Source organism: Guillardia theta, assembly GCF_000315625.1.
Source record: "Guillardia theta CCMP2712 unplaced genomic scaffold GUITHscaffold_96, whole genome shotgun sequence".
In the NCBI taxonomy this organism is placed as follows: Eukaryota; class Cryptophyceae; order Pyrenomonadales; family Geminigeraceae; genus Guillardia; species Guillardia theta.
The window spans coordinates 23,779-40,586 of record NW_005434578.1 but is presented as its reverse complement, the minus strand read 5'-3'; the positions used below and the strand labels follow the sequence as shown (position 1 = coordinate 40,586).

Here is a 16,808-nt window from a genome sequence, read left to right as displayed (position 1 = left end):
CCTCTCCCGCACTTCTAACTCGGACTTGTCAGGTCAGCGGCGCCTCCCTGCCCACCAAGAAGAGCTCCCGCAAGATTTCCAAAAAAGCCTCCAAGGAGATCATCGTGGACGGAGGGAGAGTGGTCCGAGCCTCGGACTCCTTGCGGTCGATCCCGCCAGATCAGCTTCCCAAGAGAGTCGAAGTAAGGGGAGGGAGGTGCGTCGCAAGGCTCAAGGCATCTGATCTCTTCGTCTCGCAGCGTGTCGCGCTCAGCTGGAACATCCTTGACATGGAAGTCTACATCGGCAAGCTGTATGCCTACGTAAGAAGTGAAGTTTAGGAGGGGAGAGAGGGCCTGATGTACTTGCAGGTGAAAGACAACGGAGGGTTCGACAAGATCCAGTGGCGAGCAGCAGCAAAGGCCTTCGGGTACCCAAGTCAAGATCAATCGGCGGCAGCAAAGAAGCTCAAAGAATTTTACGAGATGAGCTGGCCAGAGGACCTGAGACGGTAGCCGCTCCCTCAATTTCAACTGTTTTACCCTTCCTTCCACCCTCCTCTTCTTTGCTCCTTTCCCTTTACGACTTTCCTGCCTCTGCCTCTGCCTCTGCCTCTGCCTCTGCCTCTGCCTCTGCCTCTGCCTCTGCCTCTGCCTCTGCCTCTGCCTCTGCCTCTGCCTCTTTCTTGCCACTTGCCGTTCTCTCTTCTGCCTCGTCCTCGTCCTTCCTCTACCCTTGCAGCAGCCATGATCCTCGTGTCCAAACAGACAGACCAACGGCCCTGACAAGACCTCAGTCGAGAAATGTACCTCGTCCTGCCCCCTTCTTTCCATGACCCGCCATGCAGATAAGAGTGCTGTACAGCACATGAAGAAGTCGCAGGAGCCGGTCGGAGGAGCTAGGGGGCACTACCAGCACAAGAGGCCTCCGGTGACCCTCAGCTAGCTCTTGTCTCCCACCCGCTCGTTTGCACCTCCGTCCTCTCCTCCTCTCCCTCCCTAATCTTCCTTCTGTTGCGTCCTTCCCCCTCCTCTCGGCTCCTCTCACTTTGACATCAGCCTGTCCCCATCCAAACCTCTGCCCACGACAACTCGGCCACTTCATCCCCCAAGACCTTTACCCCGAGAGGAAGCGCCATCGACTTGACCCCCATCCCCAAGCTCAAGGGCAGAGGTGACAGCAAGGTGCCGACCAAAAGACCTGCCGAGAACGCCCTCCCCGCTGCTGCCTCCTCCTCCTCCTCCTCCAGCCCATCCAAACATGACAGGAGCGAACGAGTGGCTGAGACGCAGAAGCACAGCAAGAGCACACAGGACGGCAGTATCAGGAAGGAAGGGAGGAGGCAAGCAGACTCGCTCTACAGCTCGACCGCGAGCTCGCACGGTCAGCACGGGAAGCGCAAGCTTGACGCGAGGGAGGAGAGAGATCCGCGGGAGGAGAGCTCGCAGGACAGGAAATTCCAGAAGTCAGGAGATGAGGGGAGAGGAGGGGGCAGGAGGCCCTCTGAGAAGCAGCCCTCCAATCGGTCAGAGCAGCAGTCAGCGAGCACAGTGATGAAGCAGACGAGGCATATGGACGCGGTTGTCTGCCAGGCTGGTTGCTACATGAGCTATGTCGGGGTAAAGTTCCTCGGGTAAGCACTGTCGCTCCCCGCCAGCTCCCTTCCCTCCCCCCGTCCCCACCCCACCTGCTCCCTACGCTCGTCGGCGCCTCTCTTCTTCCCTGCTCTCCTCTTTCCTCTTTCTGTACTCTCCTCGCCCCTCTCCTCTCGTCTTTGGCATCCCTTGCATCCCGCTGAGGCTCGAGCCTCGTACACGGCCCCCTCCCCCCGCCTCTCCTCATGTTCGTCCTCGTAATCACAAGACGGACAGGTCTGCTCCGTCGGAAATGCCAAAGTTCTTCGCCAATGGCGGGCGGGTGGAATCATCGCCGTTCAAGGACGAGGCGAAGATAGCGCGGGTTGACATTGTGCATCTAAGGCCTGCGTACCACCTGTCAAGATTTGTACGTCAACAAGTTTGCCTGGCTTGCACTGACTTTGCTGCAGAAGCGTCAGCTGGAAAGGATGCAGTGGGTGAAGATGGAGTCAACGCAAGGTGGGTGAGGGGGAAGAGAAGCATGATGCCATGTGAGCGTAGTGAAAGAGGGAGCGAACATTGCATGGGATGGAGAAGATAGCTCTCTGATGACGATGGCAACGATGATGATGATGGTGGTGGTAGTGATGATGATGGTGGCGGTGGTGATGGCGGTGGTGGTGGCGGTGGCGGTGGTGGTGATGATGGTGATGATGATGGTGATGATGATGATGATGGTGATGGTGGTGGTGATGATGATGGTGATGGTGATGGTGGTGATGATGGTGATGATGATGATGATGATGATGATGATGATGATAGTGGTGGTGATGGTGATGATGGTGATGTTATTGACTGCGGTGATGATGTCAATGGCAGGATTCAAATCCGATGCATGGATAGGGTTTATCCAGCTGCTGCAAAAGGGAGGCGCAGTTGCCTTCGCTTCACTGGAGCTCGAGGGGAAGGTCTGTCCGAGCAAACTCGTGCTGGTACCGAGCAGCCGCTTCCTGGAAGATGTTTTGAAACGGGGTGACATTGACGAGTTCAGCCTCTTTGGGTTTCTGATTGACTGAGGAGAGAGGAAGAGATCGGGAGTTGAGGGAAGAGGTGCAGCGGCGAGGGGCAGAGGCCAAAGAGCGGTGTAGTTGAGAAGGGATTGTAACTCATAAGTAACTCGCTTAGTGTACATGATGCTGAAAAAAACTGGGGTGTGTTGAAAAGCTCTCCCGCGAGAGCACGCCAAGGGCATCAAGACAAGTCATCCTGCTCGTCGAGGACTAGACACCTACCATGGCCGCGTCTGGAGGACCCTGCAAGCACGTCAGCTCAGCTACTCTCCAGCACGCGACGAGTACGATGGGGCCGTCGTGCGCCCGAAAGCGTGATCGAAGCTCCCGTCGTCACCCATCCCCTCGTTGATGAAGGAGAACTTGTTCGAGACCCTGCTCCCTCTCACGTCACTCAACGGCCCACAGCTACGTCCATGCACACCTCCTTGGGTTGGACGGGACTAGCCGCACCGCAGGCGCTTCCTCCTCCATGTACTGAGGGGCCAGGGGGTACGCAGGCATCCTCCTCTGAGCTTCCTCTGCCATCTTTATCGCCTCCTGGTTGTCTTGCACTGTTCGCTCGCGTGTCTTCGCTGCCAAGGAGTGGTCTGCCTTGTTGTGATCATAGACCTGCATGCCTGTCAGACCCACTTCCTGCCCGTGCGCCATGGACCTTGCCGCTGTACGCTCCTTGCTTCCTGTTTTCATCCCACTTCAACGATCCCTGGCCGAGAAGGTCCTTGATCGAATTTCCACTCTCATACCTTACAGGAATGTTAGCAACGAGCTGGTTCAGAGGAGCATGGCGTCTACTTGCGGTACAGCTTGGACTGTCGGACGCACGGCCTGTCGCCGATGTGGTTTCCCTGGTTTTGTGTACCAGCGCGCGAATCATGCCAATGACCTCCCATGCCTGCTGCAATGATCGTCATGCAGAGCTCGCACAGAGTGGTTCAGGTGCGTTTGTCCCTTGCTTTCATCCTCTTCTTCAAACCTCAAACATCAGAACGATCTCTCAGAGCCTGTTCTCACCTCCCCGTCACCTTACAACACCATAACCTTCTTCGCAACATCTCCCTCTCGCTCATCCTGCTGCTGCTCCTGCTTCTCCTGCTGCTCCTGCTTCTCCTCCTTCTCCCGGTCTCTCCTCCACTCCCTCCATTTTTGAAGCTCTCCCGCCATTGAAACTCCTCACTTCACTACTCCTCCAACTGAAACGCATGAAGATTCCATGAATTCAACGGACCCTGAAAATATTGAGTAGTATAAATCTATTTATTACTAGAAAATTTTGAAATTATTAAAAAATGTAGGCAAAAAGAAGAAATGTGGCTCCCCTTGTGGGAAAACAAGATTGGATGATCTAGGTTGAGGTCACGGCTTCGCCTTTCGTTCACCAGGAGCCTTGTAGAGACTACTCCACCAGTCCACTACCCTACCATGTGTAAGAATCCCGCCCCCCCGACTCCTTTCTCACCCCTCTTTTCTCTGTTTACTACCCCTGTAAATACACTACCCCACCCACCACCCCGACCAACCTTTATGCGATTGCGACCCTCGCCTGTGGCCAACAAGAACCGGTTGGCAACCATGCCGATGAAGGCCAGAAGGCTTGGGTCGCAAGGGCTCATGGCTCCTCCTATGGGGTTGGGGTGCATGGGCATGACGGCATTCTACGATGCTGCTCAGGACGAAGCGCAAGAACAGTTGTCGCTCAAGACCATCGACAAAGCCCTGGAACTTGGTATCAACTTCCTGGTAGAGCTTCGTCTGTGAATGTGGAACGAAAGTTCACTCATTGTTCTCAGGACACTGCATGGATATACCAGAATAAGGTATCTGGGAAGACGAATGAAGAGTTGGTTGGAAAAGCCATCAAGAAGCATGGAAGGTAGCACAACATGTAAGCGGGTACGTGATCCTCACTCTGAATGCGATCCAGAGAAAAATTCATCATCGCCACCAAGTTCGGTGTAGAGTTTGCAGCAGATATGACGCCAGTTCCACACATGGGAAGACCTGAACATGGTAGTATCCGCTTTCCAGAGAGAAATACTTACTTGGCGTTGTCCTGTCTTGCCTTGGTTGATTCTGCTTTCCGAAACGTATGACCCCTTCTTGAAGTTCGTAGACATTGCGAAGACAGTCTAAGGCGCCTTGGGACAAACTACATCGATCTCTACTACATGGTAAGACTTCCGGTGATGCCCGATACGCAGCAATTAGTGCTGGTTGCTAGAAAGATAAAGATCTGAATGATTTCTCGTGGAGCTCTCATGCTCGGCTCTGCCCATAACTAAAGCTGTCGTTTGCAGCATCGGATGGACTCAACCACCTCCATCGAGGAGACGATGGAAGAAGTCAAGAAGCTCATCGCCGAAGGAAAGGTCAAGTACGTCGGCTTGTCCGAGTGCACCGCCGCGGAACTTAGAGCAGCTCATGCCGTGCAGCCAATCACAGCAATCCAGGCAAGCAGCCCGCAGTCTAGTGAACATCTGAGCCTGTGCGCAGATGGAGTGGTCGCTGCAGACGCGTGATATCGAGGCGGAGATTGTGCCGACAGCTCGAGAGCTCGGAGTGGCCATCGTGCCATACTCGCCTCTAGGCAGAGGGATGCTCTCACAGAAATTCAAGGTCGAGAAGCAGGCCAAGCTTGTTTGTACTGCTGAACATGGTTTTCAGTCGAGAGATGACATCCAAGCCACTGATATGCGGAGATTCAACCCAAGATTTAACGAGGGTATCCATAAGACCTCCTTCCCTGGGCCGCGTTGCTGATGCCTCCGAGCCCAGAAAACTTCGATGCCAACTATCAGAATGCACTCAAGATCAAGGTGATCGTGACTTTCAGCACCTGTTCTTGCTCATCCCACCTAGGCTGTTGCCGACCGAAAGGGCTGCACCCCTGCCCAAGTTGCTCTTGCCTGGCTCCTGAACCAGGGGAATGGTGAGTGCGTGAGCTGCAGTGTGCGTCACAGTGACCGTTGAAATCCTTTCTTTCGTTCGCTCCAGATGTTTTCCCAATCCCTGGCACCAAATCACCAGAGCGGATGGAGGCGAGTGTGAGAGGCACGCGCTGATCTCGGCTGACTCCTCCCTCCTCCCTCCTCCCTCCTCCCTCCTCCCTCCTCCCTCCTCCCTCCTCCCTCCTCCCTCCTCCCTCCTCCCTCCTCCCTCTTGGCAGGAAAATGCCGGCGCTGTGAACGTGATCCTGACCCCTGAAGATCTCGAGGAGCTCAGCAACGTTGACGAGGGCAAGGTACTGCGGCCAGCTCTGGCGTTCACTGTCATCATTGATCATTTACTTTAACAGGGCCTTCGCCAGCCTGAGTCCGCTTACAAAGCATGTTTCAACGTCCGTGTGTGAACCTTGACTCGGAGCTCGGGCAAGGTCCAACTCTGCGGCGTACGGTTGCCAGTCCCGGGAGGGCGATCGGATGATCCGGGCCGGTGGCGCCGCACCCGGCCGTCACGGTATTCCGAGTCGGGGGCTCGGCATTCCACCGTAGCCTCCGTCCCTGAGGGCGGTGGCTAGGCTGGAATAAGGCCCCGGACTCGAGGCTGAAAAATGAGTGACGGCGTGGCAAAAGAGTAAACTCCCGAGCCGGGCCGGGCCCGGCCGGTGACACCGGCGACGCTGAGGCCTCAGCGTTCATCGGATCCGATGATCGGACTCGGGACTCGGGAGTCTCACTCCGTGGCACTAGGCTGCCGTCCGTTGGCGGCAACTGATGACACCAACTGATGGTCCGAGACAGTGGCACAGTGGCGAGCTGCTTACCGTTAGTCGATTGTCAGCCGCGCGGCCCGGCGCGTCAAGTTGCCGCCGAACCTCACTGCTCACGGGTGACCGTTCACCGTTTTCCGATCTCGGCCCAGCCGCTGAGCTGGCCGGGGACGACGATACGCCCTTCACTGTTGGTGAGGCAGAGGAAGCCAATCTTTCCCTAACAGGCGTCACACACTCTTCCCCATCTCCCTCCTGACCTTCCCATGAGCACATCAGTTCGCGTCCTCCCGAGAAGGAAAGCTCTTCAAGGCGGTCGAATGATCATGTTCAAAGGAGGACAAGGCGTGAGACTCCAGCACACCAACCTCAAGAACCTGTTCCACCTCCCGCAAACCAAGGCTGCTGATGATCCCTCCCTTATGATAGTATCGCCCTCTGACGCCTGACTGCTCCAAGGGCTTGTCGCTGACTCAGTGCCTTCAAGAGCGCATGCCGGCGGCTGGGCGTCTGATCGCCCGCTGGCCGTCACGGTATGAGCGCGAGTCTCGATTCAAGAAAGCAGAGCGTGCAGAACAGAAGCAGCGAAAGGGATTGCATGGTATATCTCCGCCAGCGACGGGGATGAGGAGCGCCAGTGAGAGATAAGAACTTCAACGCCCCTCAGACGGTCATACTGATAGTGTACATTACCCTGGCATCTGATCATAGAGTTTGCACCTGCCTAGAGAGTCACATTGAACCGGCCATCCGCTGATTAAAACTCGGCAACCGTGACACGGAACTTTATTTGCAGGTGCCGCGCTGTGAGTGAACTGACTCGCCGCCTCGCCAAACTGAGGGCGTTACCCAGTAGAAACTTCAGAAGTTCACGGCCCGGGAGTCCGAGGCTCGGGTGGTAGGGGCGGCCCACGGATTGAAAACGCCTGCAGTGAGGGCCGACCCTGAAAAATTCTCGTACGGGCCTGCGGGACGCATACGGGCTACTGTCAGGCTACCGGGCACCGTGACTCTGTGACTAGCCCCGGCCCGAGTTTTCCTTGGGCTCATGCCTCTTCCCCCCTCATACCCTTCTTCTGATCGCATCTCAGGCGGCCGCGCATGCCTGGAGAAGGGAGGAGGATGCGGGCGGGAGGGGCGAGGAGGAGGAGAAGAGCGTGTCCTCTCCCTCCTGCTCTTCTTCTTCCTCTAGCTCTGCTTCTGGTCGCGCTGCCCTCGTCATCAGCATTGTTCGGATCAAAAGCGCCGAAAAGAACGAGAGTCAAGTCAAGGTGACGGAGGAGAGTAGGGAGGTCAAGAACCCCTACTTGCACTTCCACGAGGACGATCCTTTTCCTCCCAGCTACAGGACAAGAGTTACCGAAGACTATGGCGCATGGGAGGACGAGGTGAGTGGCACGCCCTCCTTCCTCGACGACCCTCCCCCCCCCCCTCACCCCCCTCCCTTGCAGTCCCCTGAGCCCATCTCCTGAGGCGAGTAGGATGAACTCTGCTGGCAGAACGGTGAAACCTACGTTATCCGAGCTCGAAGAAACGCTCAGGGAGTCTACTCCTTCCCCAACGGCACCGTGGTCCCCAAGGATCCCACCGCAATGGACAGGATAGTCTACGTGACGACGGAAAAGGGGGAGGGGCTACACTGCCTGGTTCCCAAGAGGAAGAAGCCCGCGCGACCCACGTGGCTGGACATTCCTCAGATGCCTGTGGTGCATGTGATCAAGAAGGAGAAAGCTGAAGAGGTCCTCAGGTGCCCCACCACCTCCTCCTTGCCCCTTCCCCTCTCTGTTTCCGTACAGCTTTCTCCCTTGCCCTCCCTCCGATCTTCGCATCTCTCTCCTCTGCCCCCTCCTCCTTTCCCTCTCCTGCCATGTCTGAGCGGTTGCCTCTGGTTCTGCTCAGATCGCTGGAAGGGAAGTGCTTCTACCGCGTAGAGTCCTACTGGACGTACGAATTCTGCTACAAGTCGCATGTGAAGCAGATGCGAATCAACCCGCACAGCAAGAAGGTGGAGCAGGAGAGGATTGTCGGGCTCTACAACTCCTCCACGCCCTTCGAGGTGCACACAACCCCTGAGAGGTTGTTCGATGTCGAGAGCGTCGAGAACGATGGGCCAGCCTGGATCACCTCACTCATAACAGGCATGTTGCTCCGCGCCGCTCCCTTCCGCTCCTCTTCATGGCATCCCTTCCCTCCTCTCATTGCACTTTCCTGCTGCTGGCTCCCCAGCCAATGCTCTTTCTTCTCTCCCTCCTATCCCCTCCTGTTTCCTCTTGTCTCCCCTCCCCTGCTCTTCTCTGCTTACCTTCTCTCAGTGTACGACGGAGGCGAGCCTGCCCAGCAGCCCTACTTGAACTGGTACACAGCAGAGTGGAAGAGGAGGAGGCTGCTGGGATTTCTGCCCTTCACGTACTGGAGTTACGTCAGAGGAACATTCAGCAGGAAGAGACCAAGGCGAGTCCTTGTTGCCTTCCCCTCGTCTCCCTTCTGCTCTGCTCCCTTCTCTTCTCCTCTCCACTTCATTTCCCCTCTGCTATGCTTTCCTCTCCCCTCTCCTCTCCTATTCTCTCCCCCCCTCACACACTTCTCTCCTCCCCCCTCCTTCCCGCCCCGCTCCGCACTGCCTCCCATCTTGCTCCTTCTTTCCGCCACCCTCTGACGACACGACCAGACGATCAGCCATCAGCTTTCAGTGTCTGCGAGCTGACGAGGCGTATCGCAAGTTCTTCGAGGACACTGATGTTTATCTGGGGGAGCAAGGGAGTCCGTTCGACTTGGTTGTCAACGAAGTCGATGAGGGAGTCTACGAGCTAACGGTAGGAGGGAGGGAGGAAGGAAAGGGAGGGAGGGAGGAAGGAAAGGGAGGGAGGGAGGGAGGGAAAAGAGAACAGTAGGGTACAGAAACAGAGGACTAAAGGACTCTAATCAATTCTGACTTGCTCAATTGTAGTTGAGCTCGGAGAAGCTGTGCAATGAAGATTTGCTGTACTTGGAGACAACGACGGAGGTAGATGCCCCCTCCCCTCCCTCCCTCTTTCTATATCTCGCTCCCCACTTTCTTCTCATCCTCCCTTCACTTCTTTCTCTGGTTTTTCCTGTCTTCATCCTGTCTATTCCGCGGGCCATTTTGACTTTTTGCTCTCCAGCTCGCCGCGTCAGGCGACGTCATGGAAGAAATTGTTTGCCAGAGCGAAGTGACGGGGAAGGTGAGAACCGAACGCACTGGCAGAAAAGAAGATGATGAGGATGAGGATATTGATGATGATGATGATGATGATGATGATGATGATGATGATGATGATGATGATGATGATGATGATGATGATGATGATGATGATTCGAATGACATTTATGTTGATGATACCGATTCGGACTTGACGTATCAACAGGTCTACAAGCTGAAGGATGTGCCTGTGGATCATGAGTACATGAGGCAGATGAAGATGGTGAGCGAGTGGAGGCGTTGAGAAGTCGATACTGAATGGTTGATACAGGCGTACAATCCTTTTGCTGTATGATTGCGATGCAAGTTCTTCAACGAGGAGTTGTGGGAGGACGGATTGAATGTACTTTGAAATGTCTGCTTTGATGTTTGTGGGAGCGGAGCGGAGGGAGGGAAGGGTGGACGATGGTGAAGGAAGGTTGTTGGAGAGAGAGGAGGGAGAATAAATGGCAGCGAGAAGGGATATCGAATGCTCGAGAGTCAACTCAAGAACAGGACAAGTTCATACTCGTCCACCCTCAGCTCCTCTGCTACCCTCTTCCATCTCCCCTCCTTTCGCACTCCCCTCCTCCTCCCCAGCCCCCCCCCCCCCCCCCACTTCTCGTTCCCTCCCCTCTTTTCCCGTCCCTTCTTCTCCTCTCCCTTCCTCTCTCCTCCTTTCCTCTCTCATCCCCTCCCTCCTCCCCCCTCCGCTCTGCTTCATATCAGGTAGGAATCTCCTATTGAGATGGTGGCAAGGCCGTAGAAGTTCTGTCTGCTGATCTGACATCAAGAGTCACGTGCGTGGAGGATCTGCGGGAACAACCACCTCCTCTAAGTTGTCCCTTATCTTCAACTCCATAGCTGCTATGCGCTCCTGCAACCTTGCTTTCTCTGTCGACCAAAGCTGTCACTTTTTCTCTCTCATGCTTGACGGTGAATGTCATCGTCATCGTCATCGTCATCGTCATCGTCATCGTCATCATCGTCATCGTCGTCGTCATCATCAATATCGTCATTATCCTCATCCTCATTGTCATCGTCATCGTCATCATCGTCATCGTCGTCGTCATCATCAATATCGTCATTATCCTCATCCTCATTGTCATCGTCATCGTCATCATCGTCATCGTCGTCGTCATCATCAATATCGTCATCATCCTCATCCTCATTGTCATCGTCATCGTCATCATCGTCATCGTCGTCGTCATCATCAATATCGTCATTATCCTCATCCTCATTGTCATCATCATCATGGTCATGGTCATCGTCGTCATCTTCAAAACCACCACTGCCATCCCACATTCACCTGCGCTCAACGCATCGACGCTTCGCCGTGCATCGCTCAACTCTTCCCTCAGCTATTCACCAACTGGAACTCAAACACCACAGCAAGTACCCACAGCTCAGCACCTGCTGGACTTGTCGATGTTGCTTCTCATCATGCAAGATGATCTCAGACGTCAGATCGTTCAGAGCCCTTTGGATCCTTCCAACCTCCTCCATCAGCTCTCTCCCCATCTCCAACAGCTGCCGACGCCCCCTCCCCTCCTTCTCCTCCAGAGCTTGGCTGGTCCAACCGTGCTGATCTCTCACATGATCTCCTTTCTGCCTGTCTTGCTCCTCCTGTTCTCCATCCTTCGATCTTGTTTCCTTCTTGTCTTCGCTCGTTTCCTTCTCTTCCGCCCTCCTTCCATCTTTTCGCTCGCAGAGGGTAGGAGACAAAGAGACAGGAATACGCAGGGTCACAGATGCATCCTCGACGTCCACAGGTACTCGGAGGAGGAGGCAGTCTTGCTGCTTGCCTTGCCCATCCGTCTCTTTCCTCACCACGTTCGCCTTTGAGAGGGAGGAAGAGAGTTGTTGGGAGTCCTGCCTCTTCAGCTCACTGCTGGCATGCCTTAGCTCTTCAGTCCTCCTCCTCCGCTTCACGCCAGCCTGCAACGTCAATCCATGAGATCGGAGAGGGAGAGCGAAGGAGAAGGACGGGCTGAAGAAGGGACAAGAGGACTTTGAACATGACAGTAGGGAGGAGAGAGGAATGTAAACAAGAACGAACAGAGCAGTCGCAGAGCAGAGCAGAGCAGAGCAAACAGGGACCGAGTGTCTTTCCTGCAGCAGCTTCTTCCTCAAGCTATGGATGTGCTCGAAGTTCTCGAGGCAGAAAGCTTCAAAGGCATCGAACATATCGTCCAGGAGACTCGCCGTCCTCCCCGAGCCAACCTCCTGCTCCTCCTCCTGCTCCTGTATCCTCTCTCACCTTTCAGCAAGGTCAGGAGAGCATCGAACGCACCAGGAACTTGAGGTTTGCCAAGAGCTCGAAGCATCTCCGCATGTGCGCGGAGCAGGGCTGCCCTCCAAGGGTAAGGACCACCTCCCTCACGATACCCGGGGGGTCCCCCTTCCTCCTGATCGTCACTGTCATGGTGTTGGTGTCGCTGCTGACCTGGAAGGCGTCGGCCAGCAGCTCCATGAGCACTTCCTCGTCGAACTCCCTCCCGTTCACCGCCACCATCTCGTCCCCCCTCTCTATCCCTGCCAGGTGTGCCGGGCTGCCCGGTAGGACTCTCTCCAGCCTCCCTCCCGACTGCAGGATGATCCCCAACTTGACTACCAAGGCTGAGAAGTCCGGGTCCGGGGAGCGATCTGACATGACGGAGAGGAAAGAGTCGTCTGCCTCCAACGCCGCCATGTGACCCTCGTCTCTGCCAACAACATTCCAAGGTCATGAGATGTTCATGCAGCAGCACTTACTGGCATGTTCCAAGTTCCTTCCTCTCCCCCGGTGCCAGTTCCTTGAAATCCTCCTAACTCAGGTCTCTGATCATGGCCATGGCCATGCCGGGTCAGTGCAGTGACGGTGCATTGCCACGGTGACCGCCCTCAGGCTCAAGTGACTCAGGCTAAGTCTCCCTCCAACCCACGGCGAGTCCGAGCCACTACTGAGTCAGTCATCCCGCCCGGCGCCGGCCTCCTCCTCCTCCTCCTCCTCCTCCCTCCCTCCCTCCCTCGCTCCCTCCCTCCCTCCCTCCCTCCCTCCTCCTCCCTCTGAGTTAGCAACAAGTCGCGAGCCATGGCAAGCGCTCTCTCCTAGGCATCACTCAAGCCCGGGCCGGGCCCTGCCCTCCCGAGAGTCCAGGCAGCCGGGGGTTTACAGTTGGAATTGAGGCGGGCTGGAACAAAGGTTGTACCCCTACCCCCTTTTATGCTAGGGATTTTTCAGTAGAGTCGAGGGGACGGTGGCATTTTGGACAGGGTGGAACATAACTTTGTGGGGTTCTGCTTTAGAAGATGGGGGTCTGAATTCAAAACTGGGGTAGTGACATAGGAAAGATCATATGCTTTAATGGGTACTCGAAGAAACATTGGGGTACCTATAATCTAGGGTAGGGTAGTTGTTTTACGTGTGGTGGACGTAATGAGGGGGTGGGGGAGGTGAGTCGGATCGCAATCTTGCGAGTTGTGGCCTCCAGTCTTTGAGGGCGGGTGGGGTAGGGGTACTCGAAAAGAGTTTGAAATAGGGGGTGGTGCAATAAAAAGTAGGGTAGGCATCACTTGCATTTCCAAACGTACCCCTATTTGAATATTTATTTTTCGATAAGTAAGGGGGTACAAATTGTACCTGGGTGGGTATATATGGAATTCAAGGGGTGGTGAGATCGAGCGATTGAAGTATAATGCGGGGGGTGGGGGTCTCTCGTGCAGTGGACAATGCTGCTGGTGGCGGCGGTGCTAAGCGCCATGAGCGCCGGAAGTCTCGCCTTCATGCCCGGACACACGGGAAATGCTTTCGTCTCGCAAGCATCTCAGACCTCCTCTTCCTTCTCATCGCCCTCCGTGCTTCCAAGAGCCCTCGGAGCCAGGGGAAGGGCTAGGGTCAGCGCCGCGGGCCTGTCTATGCAGATCAACAAGTACAGCAGGACCCTGACGCAGAAGAAGTCACAAGGAGCGTCGCAGGTGAAGCACGGCATGCATAATCCTCTCCATTCAGCTGCTTGACCTCAATTCCTCGACATGCGCTTCCCATGGGTGATCTGAGAAATGCGACCTGTGACCGTATTCGGATAGGCGATGTTGTATGCTACCGGTCTGAAGCCGGAGGACATGAACAAAGCTCAGGTAATGACACTCTGCTGTGGTAGAAGTAAGATCACACCTAATCTTGCTGCAGGTGGGTATTTCAAGTGTTTGGTATGAGGGAAATCCTTGCAATATGCACCTCCTCGACCTTGCGGGAGAGGTCAAGAAGGGAGTTGAGGTACAACTCTTGCCTGATGCCCTACCTCTCCTCTTATCTGTCATATCCTGCAGGCAGCTGGCATGGTTGGCTACCGCTTCAACACCATCGGAGTGTCCGACGGTATCTCGATGGGAACCGACGGCATGTCATACTCGCTTCAGTCACGAGACATCATTGCGGACTCCATTGAGACTGTGAGCTTGCTTCGTATCTGTACTGGCCCTTGTTCACCTTTCTTCGCCTTTCTTCATCCTCCTCTGCATGCTCCTCTCTTCTCTCTCTCACTGGCGCTCCTCTCGTTTTCTCGACCCTTAGCTGAAACTCTGGTTATCGATAGGTTGTCTGTGGACAGTGGTACGACGGCAACATCGCACTTCCCGGCTGTGACAAGAACATGCCAGGTGAAAATTGCAAGTAGCTTTTCAGAGAGCTCACACTCTTCAGGAACCATTATCGCCATGGCGCGCCACAACCGCCCATCCATCATGGTAAGTGTTCCCGCTACAAGATTCCTCCAAGCTCATTGTGAACTCTCAGATCTATGGTGGAACTATCAGGGCAGGAAGCGCCCCGGAGATCGATAGGCCAGTGGTAGAGCTGCAGATTGAATGAGAGAGATAGACGCTGATTGCTTTTGTGCAGCTCGACATCGTTTCAGCTTTCCAGTCTTATGGAGAGTTCCAGGTGTGATGCGATCTTCAACTTTTTTCGTTGTTTTTTGTTGTTGACCAATCTTTGGACAGTATGGAAAGATCACTGAGGAACAGAGACAGACCATTGTGCAGAAGAGTTGCCCTGGACCTGGTACAAGATTTCCGCTGGCTCGAGCACGTGTCTGAGAGCTTGTCCCAGGTGCTTGCGGTGGCATGTACACTGCCAACACCATGGCGACCTCGATCGAGGCCCTCGGAATGTCGCTCCCCTACTCCAGCTCTTACCCAGCTGACTCCAAGGAGAAGAAGATGGAGTGCTACAACTCCGGCAAGGCCATGATGAAGCTGCTCGAAATGGACCTGAAACCGCGCGATATCATGACCAGGGAGGCCTTCGAGAACGCCATGGTCATGGTCATGGCGACGGGCGGCAGCACCAACGCTGTGCTCCATCTCATCGCCATGGCGCGATCTGTCGGCATCAAGCTCACTGTCGACGACTTCCAGCGCGTCAGCGACAGAGTGCCCATGCTCGCCGACATGAAGCCCTCGGGCAAGTACGTGATGGAGGACATCCAGAACATCGGAGGGACGCCTGCAGTGATGAAGTACCTCGTGGACAAGAATCTCTTCGATGACAGCCAGATGACCGTCACCGGCAAGACGATCCGCGAGAACCTCGAGAGCCTCCCCGGGCTCACTGACGGTCAGAAGATCATCCTGCCGGTCGAGGCCCCGATCAAGAAGACCGGGCACTTGCAGATCCTCTACGGTAACGTCGCTCCCGAGGGCTCCGTGGCCAAGATCACGGGCAAGGAAGGAGAGACTTTCTCTGGAACTGCTGCTGTGTTCGACTCTGAGGAGGACATGCTCGCAGCGTTGGACCGCAAGGAGATCAAGGCAGGGATGGTTGTGGTGATCCGCTACGAGGGCCCCAAGGGAGGCCCTGGAATGCCAGAGATGTTGACGCCGACGTCGGCGATCATGGGGGCCGGGTTAGGGAACGACGTGGCTCTGATCACTGACGGGAGGTTCTCCGGAGGAACCCACGGGTTCTGCATCGGTCACGTGACCCCCGAGGCCCAGGTTGGCGGGCCGATCGCCCTGATCCGCAATGGCGACCCGATCCAGATCGACGCGAGGTCGAGCGTGAGGACGCTGAACGTACTGGTGAGCGACGAGGAGATGGCGAAGAGGAAGGCGGAATGGAAAGCTCCTCCTCTCAAGGCCACCCAAGGGACTCTGTACAAGTACATCAAGGCGGTGTCGACTGCGTCCGAAGGATGCGTGACTGATGCTTGAGGAGGCGATGACAATGAAAAAGGGTCGAAACCTGCACGCTCTTCTCCTCAGTCTCTTCCTCCTCGTGAAGCTCCTCCATTTCCCTCCTTCCCGTCCCTCCTTCCCTCTCCTCCCTCCCTCCCTCCCTGTCCGTCTTTGGTTCCCTACTCTACCTGTTTTGTTCCTTCATTGTTTGTCATCACCATTTCCTCGCTCAGTCCATGCTGCCAACTCCTCATCCTCTGAGTTGTCAACGACGCCAGCAGCTCTGAAAAGTTTCTCGAGGGTCTCGGAGACCCGAGGAGTGCTAGTCCTGCAAAGCGATGAGAAGGGGAGGGAGAGGAGGAAGTGAGGGGGGGAAAGAGCAAGTGAAGGAGGGAGAGCTTGAGGAGGAGGAGGAGGAGGAGGAGGAGGAGGAGGAGGAGGAGGAGTAGGGGGGGGAGGAAGGGAAGGAGGGGGAATGAGAGCAACCTGCAGGAGCTTGGAGCCTTGGAGACCCGGGGAGCGTGAGAGGAGGCGAGGGTGCGGCGAACTGATGACAAGGTTTCCCTGACGGCCTGAGGAGCAAGGATGAGAGAGAGGCAAGGGAGAGGGGGGGGGGGGCGATGGAAATAATGGGGCGATAAGGATGCGTTACAAGGGAGCAAGAGTCTATACACAACAATGTGAAGGAACACAGAGCAGAGGAGGACAGTAGAGGAGGAGAGGAGGAGAGGAGGAGAGGAGGAGAGGAGGAGAGGAGGACGAAAGTGAAGGTGAAAGCTGTGGAAAAGGAGGTGACATACTGATTTCGTTGTGCTCTTCGCAGCCTGAGGCGACTCCTGGACCACTGAGAAGCGGATGGAGGAAGAGGAGGAGGAGGATGAAAAGCCAAGGGGAGCATCGGGCAAGCTCGAACTCCCTTGAGCATGCAGAGGCTGGAGAGGAGGAGGAGGAGGAGGACGAAGAAGGAGTTGCTCTTGAAGGCTCTCACGGGAGAGAGAAGTTCGGCAGTCGGTTGACCTCAAGGAAGTGTCTGTCTGCCAGGAGGAGAGGCGGTGAAGACGGTCCCTCCTGTCTTGCTGTAAGGGGGAGGAGGGAGGGAGGGAGGGAGGGAGGGA

The 16,808-nt window shown here is 55.7% G+C and overlaps 7 protein-coding genes across 7 annotated transcripts in view; 4 read left to right on the top strand and 3 right to left on the bottom strand.

The window, feature by feature from the left end:
* Positions 1–2,632, top strand: part of GUITHDRAFT_116448 (hypothetical protein) — a gene marked incomplete at both ends in the record, with an annotated part of 4,035 nt that extends 1,403 nt beyond the window's left edge. Inside the window, 9 exons of the mRNA XM_005824258.1 lie at positions 33–182; positions 240–302; positions 351–490; positions 747–784; positions 827–909; positions 1,038–1,612; positions 1,851–1,983; positions 2,027–2,075; positions 2,118–2,632. Coding sequence (XP_005824315.1) covers positions 33–182; positions 240–302; positions 351–490; positions 747–784; positions 827–909; positions 1,038–1,612; positions 1,851–1,983; positions 2,027–2,075; positions 2,118–2,632 — 1,746 coding nt within the window. The remainder of the gene's footprint in view (positions 1–32; positions 183–239; positions 303–350; positions 491–746; positions 785–826; positions 910–1,037; positions 1,613–1,850; positions 1,984–2,026; positions 2,076–2,117) is intronic.
* A 51-nt stretch (positions 2,633–2,683) lies between these two features.
* Positions 2,684–3,520, bottom strand: GUITHDRAFT_89691 (hypothetical protein; the record flags this gene model as incomplete). Its single annotated transcript, XM_005824257.1, has 5 exons — positions 2,684–2,869; positions 2,915–3,001; positions 3,051–3,238; positions 3,282–3,372; positions 3,422–3,520. Coding segments are annotated over 5 exons (490 nt in total), but the record flags the coding sequence as incomplete, so codon positions are not given.
* Positions 3,521–4,204: 684 nt separating this feature from the next.
* Positions 4,205–5,918, top strand: GUITHDRAFT_78112 (hypothetical protein; the record flags this gene model as incomplete). The annotated part of the gene is given in 11 exon segments (XM_005824256.1): positions 4,205–4,366; positions 4,417–4,499; positions 4,551–4,636; positions 4,733–4,797; positions 4,924–5,095; positions 5,109–5,242; positions 5,291–5,348; positions 5,402–5,442; positions 5,486–5,555; positions 5,621–5,670; positions 5,793–5,918. The coding sequence occupies 11 exon segments, from the start codon at positions 4,205–4,207 to the stop codon at positions 5,916–5,918; spliced, it is 1,047 nt and encodes a 348-aa protein (XP_005824313.1).
* Positions 5,919–7,457: 1,539 nt separating this feature from the next.
* Positions 7,458–9,850, top strand: GUITHDRAFT_145035 (hypothetical protein; the record flags this gene model as incomplete). The annotated part of the gene is made up of 9 exons (XM_005824255.1): positions 7,458–7,606; positions 7,684–7,723; positions 7,835–8,082; positions 8,235–8,741; positions 9,004–9,148; positions 9,283–9,339; positions 9,479–9,538; positions 9,722–9,778; positions 9,827–9,850. 9 exons carry the CDS (start codon positions 7,458–7,460, stop codon positions 9,848–9,850), a joined length of 1,287 nt encoding a protein of 428 aa, XP_005824312.1.
* Positions 9,851–10,458: 608 nt separating this feature from the next.
* Positions 10,459–12,226, bottom strand: GUITHDRAFT_116444 (hypothetical protein; the record flags this gene model as incomplete). The annotated part of the gene is made up of 4 exons (XM_005824254.1): positions 10,459–10,825; positions 10,922–11,472; positions 11,635–11,778; positions 11,828–12,226. The coding sequence occupies 4 exons, from the start codon at positions 12,224–12,226 to the stop codon at positions 10,459–10,461; spliced, it is 1,461 nt and encodes a 486-aa protein (XP_005824311.1).
* Positions 12,227–13,240: 1,014 nt separating this feature from the next.
* On the top strand, positions 13,241–15,757 carry GUITHDRAFT_191975 (plastid dihydroxy-acid dehydratase). Its single transcript, XM_005824334.1, has 10 exons — positions 13,241–13,491; positions 13,603–13,653; positions 13,706–13,792; positions 13,846–13,968; positions 14,112–14,175; positions 14,219–14,262; positions 14,312–14,365; positions 14,417–14,458; positions 14,518–14,578; positions 14,627–15,757. Exons 1-10 carry the CDS (start codon positions 13,246–13,248, stop codon positions 15,727–15,729), a joined length of 1,875 nt encoding a protein of 624 aa, XP_005824391.1. The 5' UTR covers positions 13,241–13,245; the 3' UTR covers positions 15,730–15,757.
* Positions 15,758–15,894: 137 nt separating this feature from the next.
* Positions 15,895–16,808, bottom strand: part of GUITHDRAFT_145032 (hypothetical protein) — a gene marked incomplete at both ends in the record, with an annotated part of 4,629 nt that continues 3,715 nt past the window's right edge. Inside the window, 2 exons of the mRNA XM_005824253.1 lie at positions 15,895–16,021; positions 16,180–16,265. Of these exons, the coding sequence (XP_005824310.1) occupies positions 15,895–16,021; positions 16,180–16,265 (213 nt within the window). The remainder of the gene's footprint in view (positions 16,022–16,179; positions 16,266–16,808) is intronic.

Bases quoted from the DNA above. Each gene is read 5' to 3' on its own strand.
- GUITHDRAFT_191975 (XM_005824334.1), top strand. From the start codon at position 13,246: ATGCTGCTGGTGGCGGCGGTGCTAAGCGCCATGAGCGCCGGAAGTCTC. The intron at 13,969-14,111 runs GTGAGCTTGCTT...GGTTATCGATAG, and splicing joins TTGCGGACTCCATTGAGACT to GTTGTCTGTGGACAGTGGTA. The intron at 14,176-14,218 runs GTGAAAATTGCA...CACACTCTTCAG, and splicing joins CTGTGACAAGAACATGCCAG to GAACCATTATCGCCATGGCG.